Raw genomic sequence first — 14,155 nt, 5'->3', positions numbered from 1 at the left:
ATATGTCACTGCTATGTGCTAAAGCTAAATTAGGTGTAACAACGTCGCGTCACCAAAAGTTAGCCACGCCCCCTTTTTCGACGCTCCAGCCCTTTGGGGGACGGTACATAGAGACGCGCTTAAGACTAGAGAGTGACGGTGGTTTGTGTTTGTAAACATTAACTTCTTTGCCGAATACATAGTGATCAGTGCACACTGCACATGTGTGGCTGGTCTATGAGAAAGCTGTTCACATGTCGCAGCTCTCCTCTTCAAGATTGAATACAGTGTGAGACTAACAATTTATTCAAGAGCAGTGGTGGAAAAAGTACTCAAATGTTTTACTTAAGTAAAAGTACCAATACTGCAATGTAGAAATACTTTACTGTTACAAGTAAAAGTCCAGGATTCTAAATTTACTTGAGTAAAAGTACAAAAGTATTGGCATCAAAATATACTTAAAGTACCAAAAGTAAAAGTACTATTTGAAAATAGCAGATCTACAAGCTCACAACGCGTTTTGATGCGACGCGTTGTGAACTTGTAGATCGTCTATTTTCAAATAGCCGAGGTATAAGATAGGGCTGAAGTGGTTAATGTATGTTTCATAATATAATAATTTATATCTGAAAAGTAACTAGTAACTAAAGTTTTCAAATAGTGGAGTAAAAGTACAATATTTGCCTCTGAGATGTAGTGGAGTAGAAGTAAAAGTATTGGAAATTGGAAATACTCAAGTAAAGCACGAATACCTAAAAAAATTACTCAAGTACAGTACTTGAGTAAATGTACTTAGTTACTTTCCACCACTGTTCAAGAGACGTAGTATGGCTTGGATCTCAGCTGTACCACACAAAGATTTTACGTTCAACAACCTACCCAAGTACAGCCGTGTTTGTTCACGTCATTTTTTTTTTTTTTCACGTCAGGTACATTTTTACCAAAAACATGAAACTGATATTTTGTCTCTGCTAACTAAAAATAACTAGGTAATGTAACTAGACTAGAATAGCCTAGGGTGGTCCAGAGTGTTAGTGACTTTTTTCTCTCTCTAACGCTCTGACAGGCGCGCTGATACTACCGTGTGAGGTCTCCAACTTTAATAAAAAAATAAACAAAACTATTTCACTATTCACCGAAACAAAGGCAGTTTTGTGTTGTTGAAAGTTTCGGTAAGTAGCAAAATAGCTTTGTTTATTTTTATTAAAGTTGGAGACCTCGCACGGTAGTGGAACGTTCGGTCTATGATCAGAGCAGCGCGCCTGTCAGTGCGTTAGAGAGGAAAAAAAAGTCACTAACACTCTGGACCATCCTAGTTACATTAGGTACTTTCAGTTAGCAGAGAAAAAATTGCAGTTTCATATTTTTGGTAAAAAAAAAATACCTTTGAGAAAGTGAAGTGAACAAACACGGCTAATTACTTGGGCAGGTTGTTGAACGTTAATTCTATGCGTCGTACAGCTGAGATCCAAGCCATCTATTTGAGCTCCGTGATGTTGCCTCTATGCTGGAAAGCTGACAAATTGTACTGCTTTATCTACCACATTACCCCGACCCGACCTGCTATGGCACTTATGAACTGAGCAAGTCCTCACCATCGTGACTGTGAGAAAAAAAAAGAACACGGCCGGGTCACTGTTTACAAGCTGTTTATGTACCCTCAACCCTAAGCCCCAATCCTCCCAAAATGGCCGCCGCTACCAAAAGACACTTGTTGACGCCCCCTTCAGGATTTTTTGGTACACCTATGTGCTAGCCTAAACTCCAGTGAGATTTATAGTTTTAAACTCTCTAAAGCAGGGGTTTTCAACTGATTGTGAACCAGGGACCACCACCCTGATTAAGAATCAACCTGGGGACCACTGTTGTGTTGGGTGAGATTAGAGCTAAGATTAGTGCTTTGCTAACACTTGCTACTGTATGCATGCATTCCATGTAGTTAGGGAATTTTAGCAAGATGTTTGGACCATCTGTGAAAAAATGTACTACCAATAGCTATAGCTGTACTTCACCAATGTGTTCTTATAGGTGTCTAGAATCATCTCTCAATTAATGCAAACCCAAATCCTCGTGGAAAATCCTGGAGAGCCAATCAAAGTTAAGGAGCCCAGAGGGCTTGGGTTGTTGCTCTTGTAGTCGGGGGCAGTTTCTCTGGTCTGATATTCCCAGCAGCAGCATGCTTGCTGAACATCTAAAATCTCAAGTCCCCCAAGTCTTTTGGTGGTTTCCCGTGGTACATGAGTTTGACTATTTCAATTTTTGTTTTTTGGCAAACCAACTATACTACGAAAACTCTGCAAGACGGACCAAGCCGAGACAGCCATGGACGTTTTTCTTGACATCGAAGCCCAGAAAGATGCCATCATCGCAGCCGGCTGTGAATCTTCAAACTCATGTACCACGGGAAACCACCAAAAGACTTGGGGGACTTGAGATTTGAGATGTTCAGCAAGCATGCTGAACATGCTGGAAACCGGGAGGAGAAGGCTATGCACCAGTCCCTACCACAGACCCCATTACCCGCCGGACTATCTACTGAAATTCATCAGCTGCAACTGTGAGGGAGCCTGTACACGTAGGTGCTGCTGTAAAAAGCAGGGGGTCAAGTGTATATCTGCTTGTGGCAAGTGTAATGGAGAATGCAAGAACATCAACCAGGCAGACGAGAAAAGGAGTGAGGAAGATGAGGAGTTGGCTGGGTAAGATTGACACCAGGTTTCATCAATACTGCACATTTCTTACTTTACATTTTTCCTGCAATATGTAATAAATTATGTTCTTATATGGAAAATGAGTTGATTTTTTACTTAAAACTAATGTTTGGAATAGATTCAGCACCCCTGAAAATCCCTAGTTAGACACCTCACAAGTTAATTTTAGACTTTTAATTTTTTTTCACCCAAGCCCTCTGGGCTCCTTAACCCTCGTAGGGTCCTCGGGTCCTTTTGACCCGGTTTAACATTTTCAACATGAATTAAAAGTATGTAAACATTTTTGGTTCTCTATGAAACTTCTTCTATTTGCCTTATTTACTGTACTAAACATGTGAAAATGTTTTTTTAAAAAAAATTAGAATTTTCACACAGGGCCTTCGGGTCAAAGTGACCCGAAGGCCCTGGGTGTGACTAAAACACGAAGACCCTACGAGGGTTAAAGGAGCCCAGAGGGCTTTTCTACTGTACCGTTCATCCTAAGATATCATAACGTCATAGAAAAGGTAAGAAAACCTTAGTCCAAAATTCTCCTTTAAGTCCCCACATGCAGACAGTGTATCCCACTGAGCATGTGCACAGTAGGTGTACATTCTTATCAAGTGTTTAGCAATATTTTCTTAATTTATTTTTCAGAATAGAATCAATTCAACAACACCCCAATCCCTACTATTGATTATACACTGTGCTGTACATTACAGCTTAACAATAACCAATATACCAATATTATATGGCCAGGGAGACATTTTTACTCAAACATAATGGTTGGAATGGATTCAAAACCCCTGAAAACCCCTAGTTCAGGGGTTTTCAACTGGTGGTCCGTGGACCACTGGTGGTCCGTGGAGGTATTGCATGTGGTCCCTAATCATGCATTCAGTATTGTAGGAAAGTGAAGATTTTCTTTTAAATGTATTTATTTATTTTTTTGGAGAAACTTAGTAACTTTGTATTTGAGGAATTAAAGACATTATCATCATCATCAGTGGTCCTTTGAGGACGCTTATGCTTCCAAAAGTACTTCAAGCTTAACCACAAAAGAGGATCAGCTCATTGCCATGTCCACAGACTCTGTCAAGAGGCACATGTATGAAACACATGAGTTGTCAGGCACAATTCCCAAGGCTTGCAGTAAAAGCAAAATGTATTTGACCTTTTGTAACTACTTTTCTCTGTGACAGTAGTATTTTCATGCTGGCATACTTGAAAAATATGTACAGGGCAAGGTTTGAGCCAGAAAGTGACATGAGACATGAGACTCCACTATAGCCAAGAAGAGACAAACATGGACCACCCGTGATCATGTCATGGACCACTAGTTGAGAAACTGTTCACTCAATGACCTAAGATGACACTTCAATGTTGTTGACAGCAGTTACTAACTTCCACAGAAAAGGGAACTGAAATCTCAAGAAGTGGAAGTGTGGCCTCGTTGTGCCATCATTATTAGGAAATGTGCCCATATAATAGCATGTGTGTGCTAACTCATCAGTTAACATGAGTTTAATATAGAGGGCTGGATGAAGTAAGAGAAATTCTCAAAAACGCTCAAAAACACTCTGCTCACTAGCATTATATTTCAGTTAAATAATGACTGTTAATTAAGGGCTTGATTAAAAGTGTTGCGCATAGTATCGTGCAATGAATTATATCAAGCCCTTAACAGTCATTATTTAAGAACATGTGTCTATGGACAAGTGGTTGAGAAACAGTGTTATAAAGGGTTATGCATATTTTAGTTCTTATAACTCTAATCATACAGAGTTATAAGCTGATCATAATATATTATAGACCTGGGATGCATAGTGTTAGTGTTACCAAAAAAATCTAATCTTAGCCCATATCCCCTCCCAACACAACAGTGGTCCCCAGGTTGAGTCTTAGTCAGGGTGGTGGTCCCTGGTTCACAATCAGTTGAAAGCCCCTGCCCTAGTTAGACACCTCACAAGTTAATTTTAGACTTTCTTTTTTTTTCTTCATATTTTTAAACCCAAGCCCTCTGGGCTCCTTAACTTTCCAATTATATGGCCACATTTCCTAATAATGATGACTCCATCAGGCAATCCGGTACACTTCCCCTTCTTGAGATTCTAACTTCCTTTTCTGTGAAATTTCTTGACTTCCCAGAAACATTGACATGTCATCATAGGTCACCAGGTCGATAATATGCACTGTGTAATATGCCCCACACACACACACACACACACACACACACACACACACACACACACACACACACACACACACACACACACACACACACACACACACACACACACACACACACACACACACACACACACACACACACACCCAATTGTATTTTAGGGGGAAAAAACAACAACCAGCGAACCTAAAAGTAACTTGTACTTTTCAGCCTTCCTTGAAATCTACTCGAGTAAAAGTAAAATATTTGTCTTGAAAATGTACTCGAGTAAGAGTAATAAGTATCAAAGAAATCTAATACTCAAGTAAAGTACAGATCCTCAGAATATGTACTTAAGTACAGCACTCAAGTAAATTTACTCCGTTACTTTCCACCTCTGGTACACACAAGCCTGTTGAAAATAAACAACATTGTCTCATCGTCTCTTTTTGCCGAACCAGAAATGACATTTTATCTGTGTTAATCATAGACCTTTAGATGTAACATTAGAATGATGGGATAACCGTCCTCTTACCTCATACCAATATGACTAGCATCTAATTGTTTATGAAAAGGATCAAAATGACATGGCAACAGTTACACCAGTTGTGTGCAAGTCTGTACTAAATCTAGTTGTCTAAATTGAGATTTACACGTCACTAAATTACAAACTATAGTTCAAATGTAGCGCTAGTTGTTATTCAATATTTACACTATACCAACTATGAGGTGTGCCTGTTGCAGATAATAATAAACTTTATTTATGTTTTTCGAAACTGGGCTACAATGTGCTTTATAATAGCAATAATACAGCCATAAGGGGGGAAAACTGTCAAGTAAAAATCTAATTATAAGATAGAATACAATAAAACAAATAAAAATGCAACAAAGACTTTTATTTAGAAAATGCAAACTTTTTTTAAAGAACAGGCTCATGCTTCAGTTGACCTGCAGCCTTTGTGTGGTAAGCTGTTCTCTCAGCGTTTGGTTACAGTATGTGATGTGCCCAGACTTGCTGTATAGGCATTAAAGGTATAGTAAGTGATTTTCTGTAGCTAAGATAGGTGTTAGATAACTATATGCTGATAGTAAAAATTGCTATAGAGTTTTTGTTCATTAACAGGGGTCTCCCCCGTCTCTACAGTTCTTTAGTAAACAGAACATGCATTTTTAGGTCGGGATACCAATTTTATCCAATCAGGATAGAGAACTCATACAGGATACAGGATAAACAAGTGAAATTGGATGTATACAGTATGTGTTTGCAAAAGACTTCACATCACATAATTTTTGTACCGCGGCCGCTGTATAATTAATGTAGGAAAGATCTGTAATCTTTGGACTTCTCTAGGCATGCTATATAGAGTACACACAGGCCTGTTGAAAATAAACATTGAAGGATGACTCTCTCTTGTCTCATCTTCTGGCTGGGGAACTCAAGTAGCAAGAATACAAGCTACAGCAGGGTAAAAATGCCACACAAAAAAAGAAACACCATCAAAAACCCATCTCGACCGTCGAGGGCCAGGCTTTTATCAAAAGCGACTTACAATAAGTGCATTCAACATAGGTAGGGAACGAAACTACTAATCACCAGAAGTCTTAAGTGCATTTTCTGCTAAAACAGGCAACCAGGAGTATACCTAGTGCTAAGGTAAAAGTGCAATATATCAGCTACCTACTTTCTTAAACAGATGAGACAAATAGCCAAATAAAATGAGCAAGACATACATAACATGCACTGTTGCTACTAGGACCAGGTGGCTAACATCAATGAAGCTACCAGGATCAGGAGTATTCTAGGATTAACAGTGTTTGTGATTTTGACACTGTGATTTTGTGGTTTTGTGACGCTTGTGATTTTGACACTGTTGCACAAGTCATCTTCACAGCAGCTGATTTTAGCATCTTTGGACACGCTAACATCAATGAACATGTTCAGGAGGGCTTGCTTATTTCCACACATGCTCTGTGTGGCACAGCCAATCAGGGTCATGTTTTGGCCTCCATTATGTTCCAGCACTGTGAACACAAAAACACATATTACTGTCTGTGCTTCATACTCCAATAAAACAAAAAAAAACGTTTGAGCATTCTTCTGAGCTGAGGACTGTGTACAATTAAACACAATATTTGCTAAACTGGAGAGGCAGTCGCCTGAAGCCATAGGCTGATTTACCTGACATGCAGCGTGTCTGATTCCCTAGACACGATAATGTCTTCTGTGTGTCGCTGCAGTTCTGTGGATCTGTGCAAGTGTAGCACTTCTTACCATTCTTAATACCGCTCAGTAGATTATCTGTAAGGTTTACATTTTGATATAATTATAAAATTATTCATAACGATGCCTCAAACCCTGAACACCATACAACAAAACAACATACATATTTTCAACTTGCAGACAACCCACAGGACACAGTGGCTAAACAAACCTACATGTGTCACCAATACATTTAATTTCTTACTTTGTTTTGATTCTACGATTGACACTATATTTACATGTTATGACTAAGATATTTTTATCTAATCGGTGCATTCCGTTTTAACCTTGTTTGAAATTTGATTTATTTAAATCAATATTTAATTAATTTCAATAATAAACACCTATTTCTTCCATTTTATGTCTGCCTAATTGAAGAACAAATTTTACATTTAAAACTTAACATAAACTTATATTTACCATAAAGGGACATAATATGGGAGATAAAAAAACAAATTAAAAAGATGGGTGAAAAGACTTTGAATACCGTTCTGTGAGATCTTGCATACTGTTTTGTGATATCTTGTAATAAACAAAAATGTATTGTAGCTACTGAAGGCACTTCTAATCATAGCACAGGTCATAGTTTAAATGTTTTTGTTGGGAGCAGCAGAGAACACAACAAACTGTCATCATTCCTAAAGAAGTAATTTTGGTATTTTACATTCTTCTTGATCTTGTGACAGAATAGCAGTAATTAATCGTCTAAAAAACCTTGCTCCAGTCCCCGCTGGCCGCTGTAATGTAATAATAATACGTTATATACTAAGATAAGATAAGAGACCTTAGTGGTGGAAGAAGTGGTGGAAGAAGTACTCAGATATTTTACTTATGTAAAAAGAACAATACCACAACATAAAAATACTCTGTTACAAGTAAAAGGCCGTGTTCAAAATATTACTTGAGTAAAAGTACAAAGTATTGGCATCAAAATATACTTAAAGTACCAAAAGTAAAAGTACTAAATGTTTGAAAATAGCAGATCTACAAGCTCACAACGTGTCGCAATGCGACGTGTTGTGAGCTTGTAGATCGGCTATTTCCAAATAGGTATAAAATGGGTCTAAAGTGGTTAATTCATGTTTTATAATATAATAAGCTATATCTGCAAAGTAACTAGTAACTAAAGTTTTCAAATAATTGTAGCGGAGTAAAAGTACAATATTTGCCTCTGAGATGTAGTGGAGTAGAAGTAAAAGTATTGAAAATTGGAAATACTCCGGTAAAGTAAAAAATACCTCAAATCGTACTTAAGTACAGTACTTAGTTAGTTAGTTACTTTACACCACTGCATAGCAGCAACAACAATAAGACTGAAATACAGGATATGTACTGGTAAGGGTATATACGGTATATAGTTGTTGTGAGAAGTATAGTTAATATTATATCATATAATTTAGTATAGCCGTCAAAACTACATAACCAACAGTTTCTAGACATAGACATAGAACAAGACATGTTCTATGTCTCTGCATAGTTTTCACCCTTATTGCATTCATTTAATTGCAGTATGTTTCAGATTTTCCATCAAGTATGAAGAATAAACAAGCATACAAACCAAAACCAGATTGTTCTCCCATATCATTTAATAAACAATGCATACATGTACAGAACGTATTCTTCTTCATGCTGTACACTGGTTATTGTATTTAAATGTCATTTAGAAGACAGTATGGTACTTACCACCTCTATAGTCATTATTGCAGAGATCAGTGGAACAGCACTTGACGTTCTCATAAAATCTTATGTCACCAAAGGTCACTGTGCCACTAACGCACTGATCAGCTGGCAAACAATTCTTGTTATTACGTACCACACCACTGGGGGACGGTACGACTGAAAACAAACAAAATATTATCTTCAAACTAATAATGTCTTCATCATACAAGGTCTGCCCAAGATAACTCAAAGGTGACTTTGTAATCTATAACAGAGTTTTAATTTACAAGATAAAAAGCACAGGATAGTCGATAGGATATCACTTACGGTTAGTTCGTACTACTGTAAATGCAGCACATTGATAGGATCCAGGGCAGTCCATTTCTTTCCCTAGTTCCGAAAATTGTTGTGTATTATTGCAGCGTTCTTTGGCTCCTCCTTGCCCACATGCATAACATTTCAGGGCATTGGCTGTAAGACAACAGGCAGAAAATATCACAAGTTACAGTTCTAAACGAAAAAATAAAATATGTTTCAATCAAGGTCCCATGATTATTGTAATGTGTGTATGTTATACATATGGTCATGATTCAAAACTTAACAACACATGGCTTAGATTTTTACAAGTGAGTGACAGTCTGAAAAGCAGATTGTTTTGATGTTTAGGGCAGGTACACACTGTACATTACATTACAGTCATTTAGCAGACGCTTTTATCCAAAGCGACTTACAATAAGTGTATTCAACATAGGTAGGGAACGAAAACTACTAATCACCAGAAGTCTTTAGTGCATTTTCTGCAAAAACAAGCAACCAAGAGTATACCTAGCGCTAAGGTAAAAGTGCAATATATCAGCTACCTATTTCCTTAAACAGATGAGACAAAATAGCTAAATCAAATGAGCATGAGCTAAAACAAATAAGTGTATCGACTAAACAAGATCCAATAAACAATCCAATAATCCAATAAACAATACAGCAATAGAAAACAACCGTTCGTACAACTAGTTAACAACAAGTAGGTCAGGCAGAGAGGAAGGGTAGTGTTTCCTGAAGAGGTGGGTTTTCAGTCTGCGGCGAAATATGGGCAGTGACTCTGCTGTCCTAACATCAGTGGGAAGTTCATTCCACCACTGTGGGGCCAGAACAGAAAAGAGTCGTGACCGTGTGGATCGGCCAGAAGGACCCTTGAGTGACGAGGCAATCAGTCTCCCCGAGGTGGCAGACCGAAGTGGTCGGGCAGGGGTGTAGGCATCGACCATAGCCCGGAGGTAGGAAGGAGCTGTTCCTTTCACTGCCCTATAGGCTAGCACCAGGGTTTTGAACTGGATGCGAGCCGCTACGGGGAGCCAGTGTAGAGAGCGGAGAAGGATGGTTGTGTGGGAGAACTTGGGGCGGTTGAACACCAGACGAGCCGCAGCTTTCTGAACAAGCTCCAGGGGTTTGATGGCGGATGCCGGAGCACCAGCAAGGAGGGAGTTGCAGTAGTCCAGGCGGGAGATGACGAGAGCCTGGATGAGCACCTGGGCTGCCTTCTCCGTGAGGAAGGGGCGAATCCTCCTGATGTTGTAGAGCAGGAATCTGCAGGACCTCGTCACTGATGCGATGTTTGCCGAGAACGTCAGTTGATCGTCCAGGGTCACACCCAGATTCTTCGCAGTCCGAGTTGAGGTCACCACAGCATTATCAATGGTGATGGCCATGTCTCGATGCGGACAGCCCTTCCCCGGGAGGAACATCAGCTCGGTCTTGTCCAGGTTGAGCTTCAGGTGGTTTGTCGACATCCACTCCGAGATGTCAGCCAGACAAGCAGCAATGCGTGTCTCCACCTGGGTATCAGAGGGGGGGAATGAGAGGATTAGTTGGGTGTCATCGGCATAGCAGTGGTAGGAAAAGCCATGAGAGTGGATGACAGCACCCAGAGATGTAGTGTAGAGAGAGAAAAGAAGAGGACCCAGAACCGAGCCTTGGGGAACCCCAGTTGTGAGCCTGTGTGGTTCTGACACAGACCCTCTCAGCATCACCTGGTAGGAGCGACCCGTCAGGTAGGATGCAAACAGGGAGAGTGCAGAGCCTGAGACACCCATCCCCTCGAGGGTGGAGAGGAGGATCTGATGGTTCACCGTGTCGAACGCTGCAGACAGGTCCAGTGTAGGACTTGATCTGATCGTTAAGCATTTCACACTACACGAGTCTCTTTCTTGAAATCGTCTGTCATTCTGTATCGTTGTGGTTTTCACACTATATCGCCAATAAGGGATCACACACTGCAGGATATTTCACAGGACTCAACGCCGAGAGTAGAGCCCTGCAGCGGCAGCAGAACCTCGCGGTACCCGCAGATCCCATCGCAAATCTTGCGGGGTTGGCGCTGGGAAGTATTTAAATAGGATACTTGCCCCGCAAGTATCCTATGGTGCCAACATCCTGCATGGTACTTCAAGATATGAATACTATGTCTCTTCAAGATATTCTCTCTCTCTCTCTCTCTCTCTCTCTCTCTCTCTCTCTCTCTCTCTCTCTCTCTCTCTCTCTCTCTCTCTCTCTCTCTCTCTCTCTCTCTCTCTCTCTCTCTCTCTCTCTCTCTCTCTCTCTCTCTCTCTCTCTCTCTCTCTCTCTCTCTCTCCTCTCTCTCTCTCTCTCTCTCTCTCTCTCTCTCTCTCTCTCTCTCTCCACTTCAAAGTGCACAGCAGTTCGTCGCATGTTATGTTTTTTTATGTTTTATGTCTCCTTCCTAAAATGTTATTGGCCCCACCAGTAGATAGTAATGTGAAATTCATACATTGAAATCGAGTGTTTTTAAATTAATCAGCTGGGCAGACTTTTAACACCTTGTGTGTCTGTGTCAGTGTAGTCTGCCCCAACGCTCCTGATTTCGTGTATAGAGGGGCGGGTGTATATAGCCGGCGAGAGATTGCGGCTGATCCCATTGGTTCACCGATCTGTCCGTCAACCCCCGCCCCGTTAACACAACATTACGAGCGACGCCCACTGCACTCTGGTTGGTTGGGAAATGAAACACTTCCTCATACCCAGTACAGGCTATGGTTGGGCCAGGCTTTTATTTTTTAGCAAAACTAAGCAATAAAAGCCTGGAGATCGAGGCTAGTGTCAGTGTGAGTGTGAAGCAGGGTATTGCTGAAAAAGAACAATTGCTCAGCATACCTTCCCTGGGTAAATAAAGGTAAAATAAAACAAAATATAAATATAATATAGATCTGGAATGACAAAATTAATATTAAGTAGCTATGCAATGCATGCTTATAAATATTTTAAAACAGACTTGGTTATCTTGATCTTGGCAGATGATTTAATGCTGGTTTAATGCCTAGACATAAACTACTGTGAAGAGGTACATGCATGTCTCTGCAGGGGGAAACACACACACACACACACACACACACACACACACACACACACACACACACACACACACACACACACACACACACACACACACACACACTGTACTGTTTAGATATCTCAATACCGTATATTCCACGTAATTTTCCACGTAAAGGATCCCTGACTAATAATAGAAATAAATCTTTAAACACCCTAAATATTTATTTTAGAAACAGTTCATCTTTTACTCAATAGGGACAATGCCATAGCAAGTTCATTATGTCATTTGTCCATGTGTGGTCTAGCCCTGTGGAATTTATGGAATGCATGTGAAAAAAATAATATTTAAAATATTGATTTGATGCTCATATTAACCTTAGGAAATATTAAGTTGTTTTTGCATGCATTACATAAATTCCATAGGGCTAAGACCACACATGGACAAATGACATCATTAACTTGTGATTATTTCTAAAGTAAATACAATATTATAATTTTACATTTTAATTATAGAGGACAAATAATGTATTAAGACATATTTGGTTGAACAAAAACTTCACTGTGGTCAAATCAGGTCAAAAGTGTGCATGACGGTGCTTCCTTCCCGTTTTGGACTTGTTGAGCTACTGTTCACAATACTGCACACGCACACGCACACGCACGCACACGCGCACACGCACACACACGCATGCAAGCAAGCACGCACGCACGCAGGCATGCACACACACACACACACACACGACACACGACACACACACACACACACACACACACACACACACGACACACACACACACACACACACACACACACACACACACACACACACACACACACACACACACACACACACACACACACACTTACCTTTAGGGAAAAGTGTGACCCCAATGATCAGCATGACCAAATGCATGATGTTCTTCTGGACTGAGAGGTTCAACTTGTACGACTAGGTAGGGTTACAGCTCTCTGTTCATGCAGGCCATAGATGTATTGGCAGGGACCGATGGAGACAAAATGTGGTCATTAATTTGCTCTGCCAAAATAAACAACTTAAGTTCATAAGATGAAATAAACTAAAGTGATAAATAAGATTAAAGACATAAGCTATATCAACACTCACATCAACACTCCGTCGGTAAGTTGGTGATAATAGTGGTGATAAGAAACGAGGAGATACCACCATCAGATGTCTTCTTATGTCTGTTTCCGATCAGTTCATATCAAAGAATATGCTGCTGCGCTTGCTGCGCCCTAATACAGGCGTTTTAAGCAGTGATGCCAGATTTTGTGAGAGAAATAAGCAACCAACCATGGTCTAGGAAAACAAGCCCAAAAGAAGCACTTTAAACCTGCATCTGCTATTTTCAAAAACTCTCTTGGAATATTTGGAATATTTTTTGAAACATTCTAACAACACATTGCTCCCCTCCCTGGCACAAAACATTCTCATGAAAATATTTGAGAACCACCGGTTTAAATAATAATAACCGCAAGTACCAATTTTTTACAAGCAACTTTACAGAAAAATAAGCCCAAAGTTGCTTATAATAATCCAACATGGCAACACAGTATGGTTTTAGACAGAGTAATTTAGAAAGAGAGTAATGACAGTAGCGTCGACTTCCATTGTAAGAATGGAATGCGGAAGTGCTCTGTCTACGTCAATGACATAGTTCCAATGTTTGGAACTATAGCCCATAGAGGCCCGCTTTACGGCGAGATCAAAGCGTGACGTTACTCTCTCTTCTACACTCTGGTTTTAGATTACATTAATGGGCGTGGCGCTTCTGTATACCCAGACTTGTTTCTGTCCACTCCCCTCACTCTCCCTGCAGCTAGTATAAAGCACCACTCCCCAAATATTCTTGAAACAGTGACTCATCTGTGTGTGTGTGCGTGCGTGTGTGTGTATGTGTGCGTGCGTAAGTGCGTGCAGTAGTGTTTACAGTAGCTCAACAACAAGTCCAGAACGGGAAGGAAGCAACGTCACATGCACACTTTCACCTGATTTGACCACAGTGTGAAGTTTAGTTCTCCCAGTGGAGAGAGCAC

General features: G+C 40.1%; 1 protein-coding gene across 4 annotated transcripts in view; it reads right to left on the bottom strand.

Moving 5' to 3' along the window:
* LOC308094207 (protein RoBo-1-like) overlaps window positions 1-13,363 on the bottom strand; it is a 21,879-nt gene extending 8,516 nt beyond the window's left edge. The window contains exons 1-7 of one of the 4 annotated variants that reach the window (XM_080440717.1): window positions 13,224-13,363; window positions 12,968-13,069; window positions 9,083-9,226; window positions 8,780-8,932; window positions 7,016-7,135; window positions 6,709-6,858; window positions 5,712-6,669 (exon numbers count right to left, since the gene is read on the bottom strand). In XM_080440717.1, the coding sequence (XP_080296843.1) occupies window positions 6,587-6,669; window positions 6,709-6,858; window positions 7,016-7,135; window positions 8,780-8,932; window positions 9,083-9,226; window positions 12,968-13,013 (696 nt within the window). In that variant the 5' untranslated portion in view covers window positions 13,014-13,069; window positions 13,224-13,363 and the 3' untranslated portion in view covers window positions 5,712-6,586. Of the gene's footprint in view, window positions 1-5,711; window positions 6,859-7,015; window positions 7,136-8,779; window positions 8,933-9,082; window positions 9,227-9,439; window positions 10,585-12,967; window positions 13,070-13,223 lie in introns of those variants that run through there. The other 3 variants (XM_080440715.1, XM_080440716.1, XM_080440714.1) reach the window with 3 other exon arrangements.
* Window positions 13,364-14,155: the final 792 nt, after the last annotated feature.

Source organism: Gymnoscopelus braueri (genome assembly GCF_963280865.1).
Source record: "Gymnoscopelus braueri genome assembly, chromosome: 10".
Taxonomy (NCBI): Eukaryota; Metazoa; Chordata; class Actinopteri; order Myctophiformes; family Myctophidae; genus Gymnoscopelus; species Gymnoscopelus braueri.
The sequence above is the reverse complement of the archived record's forward strand: the minus strand, read 5'-3'. Positions and strand labels throughout refer to the sequence as shown.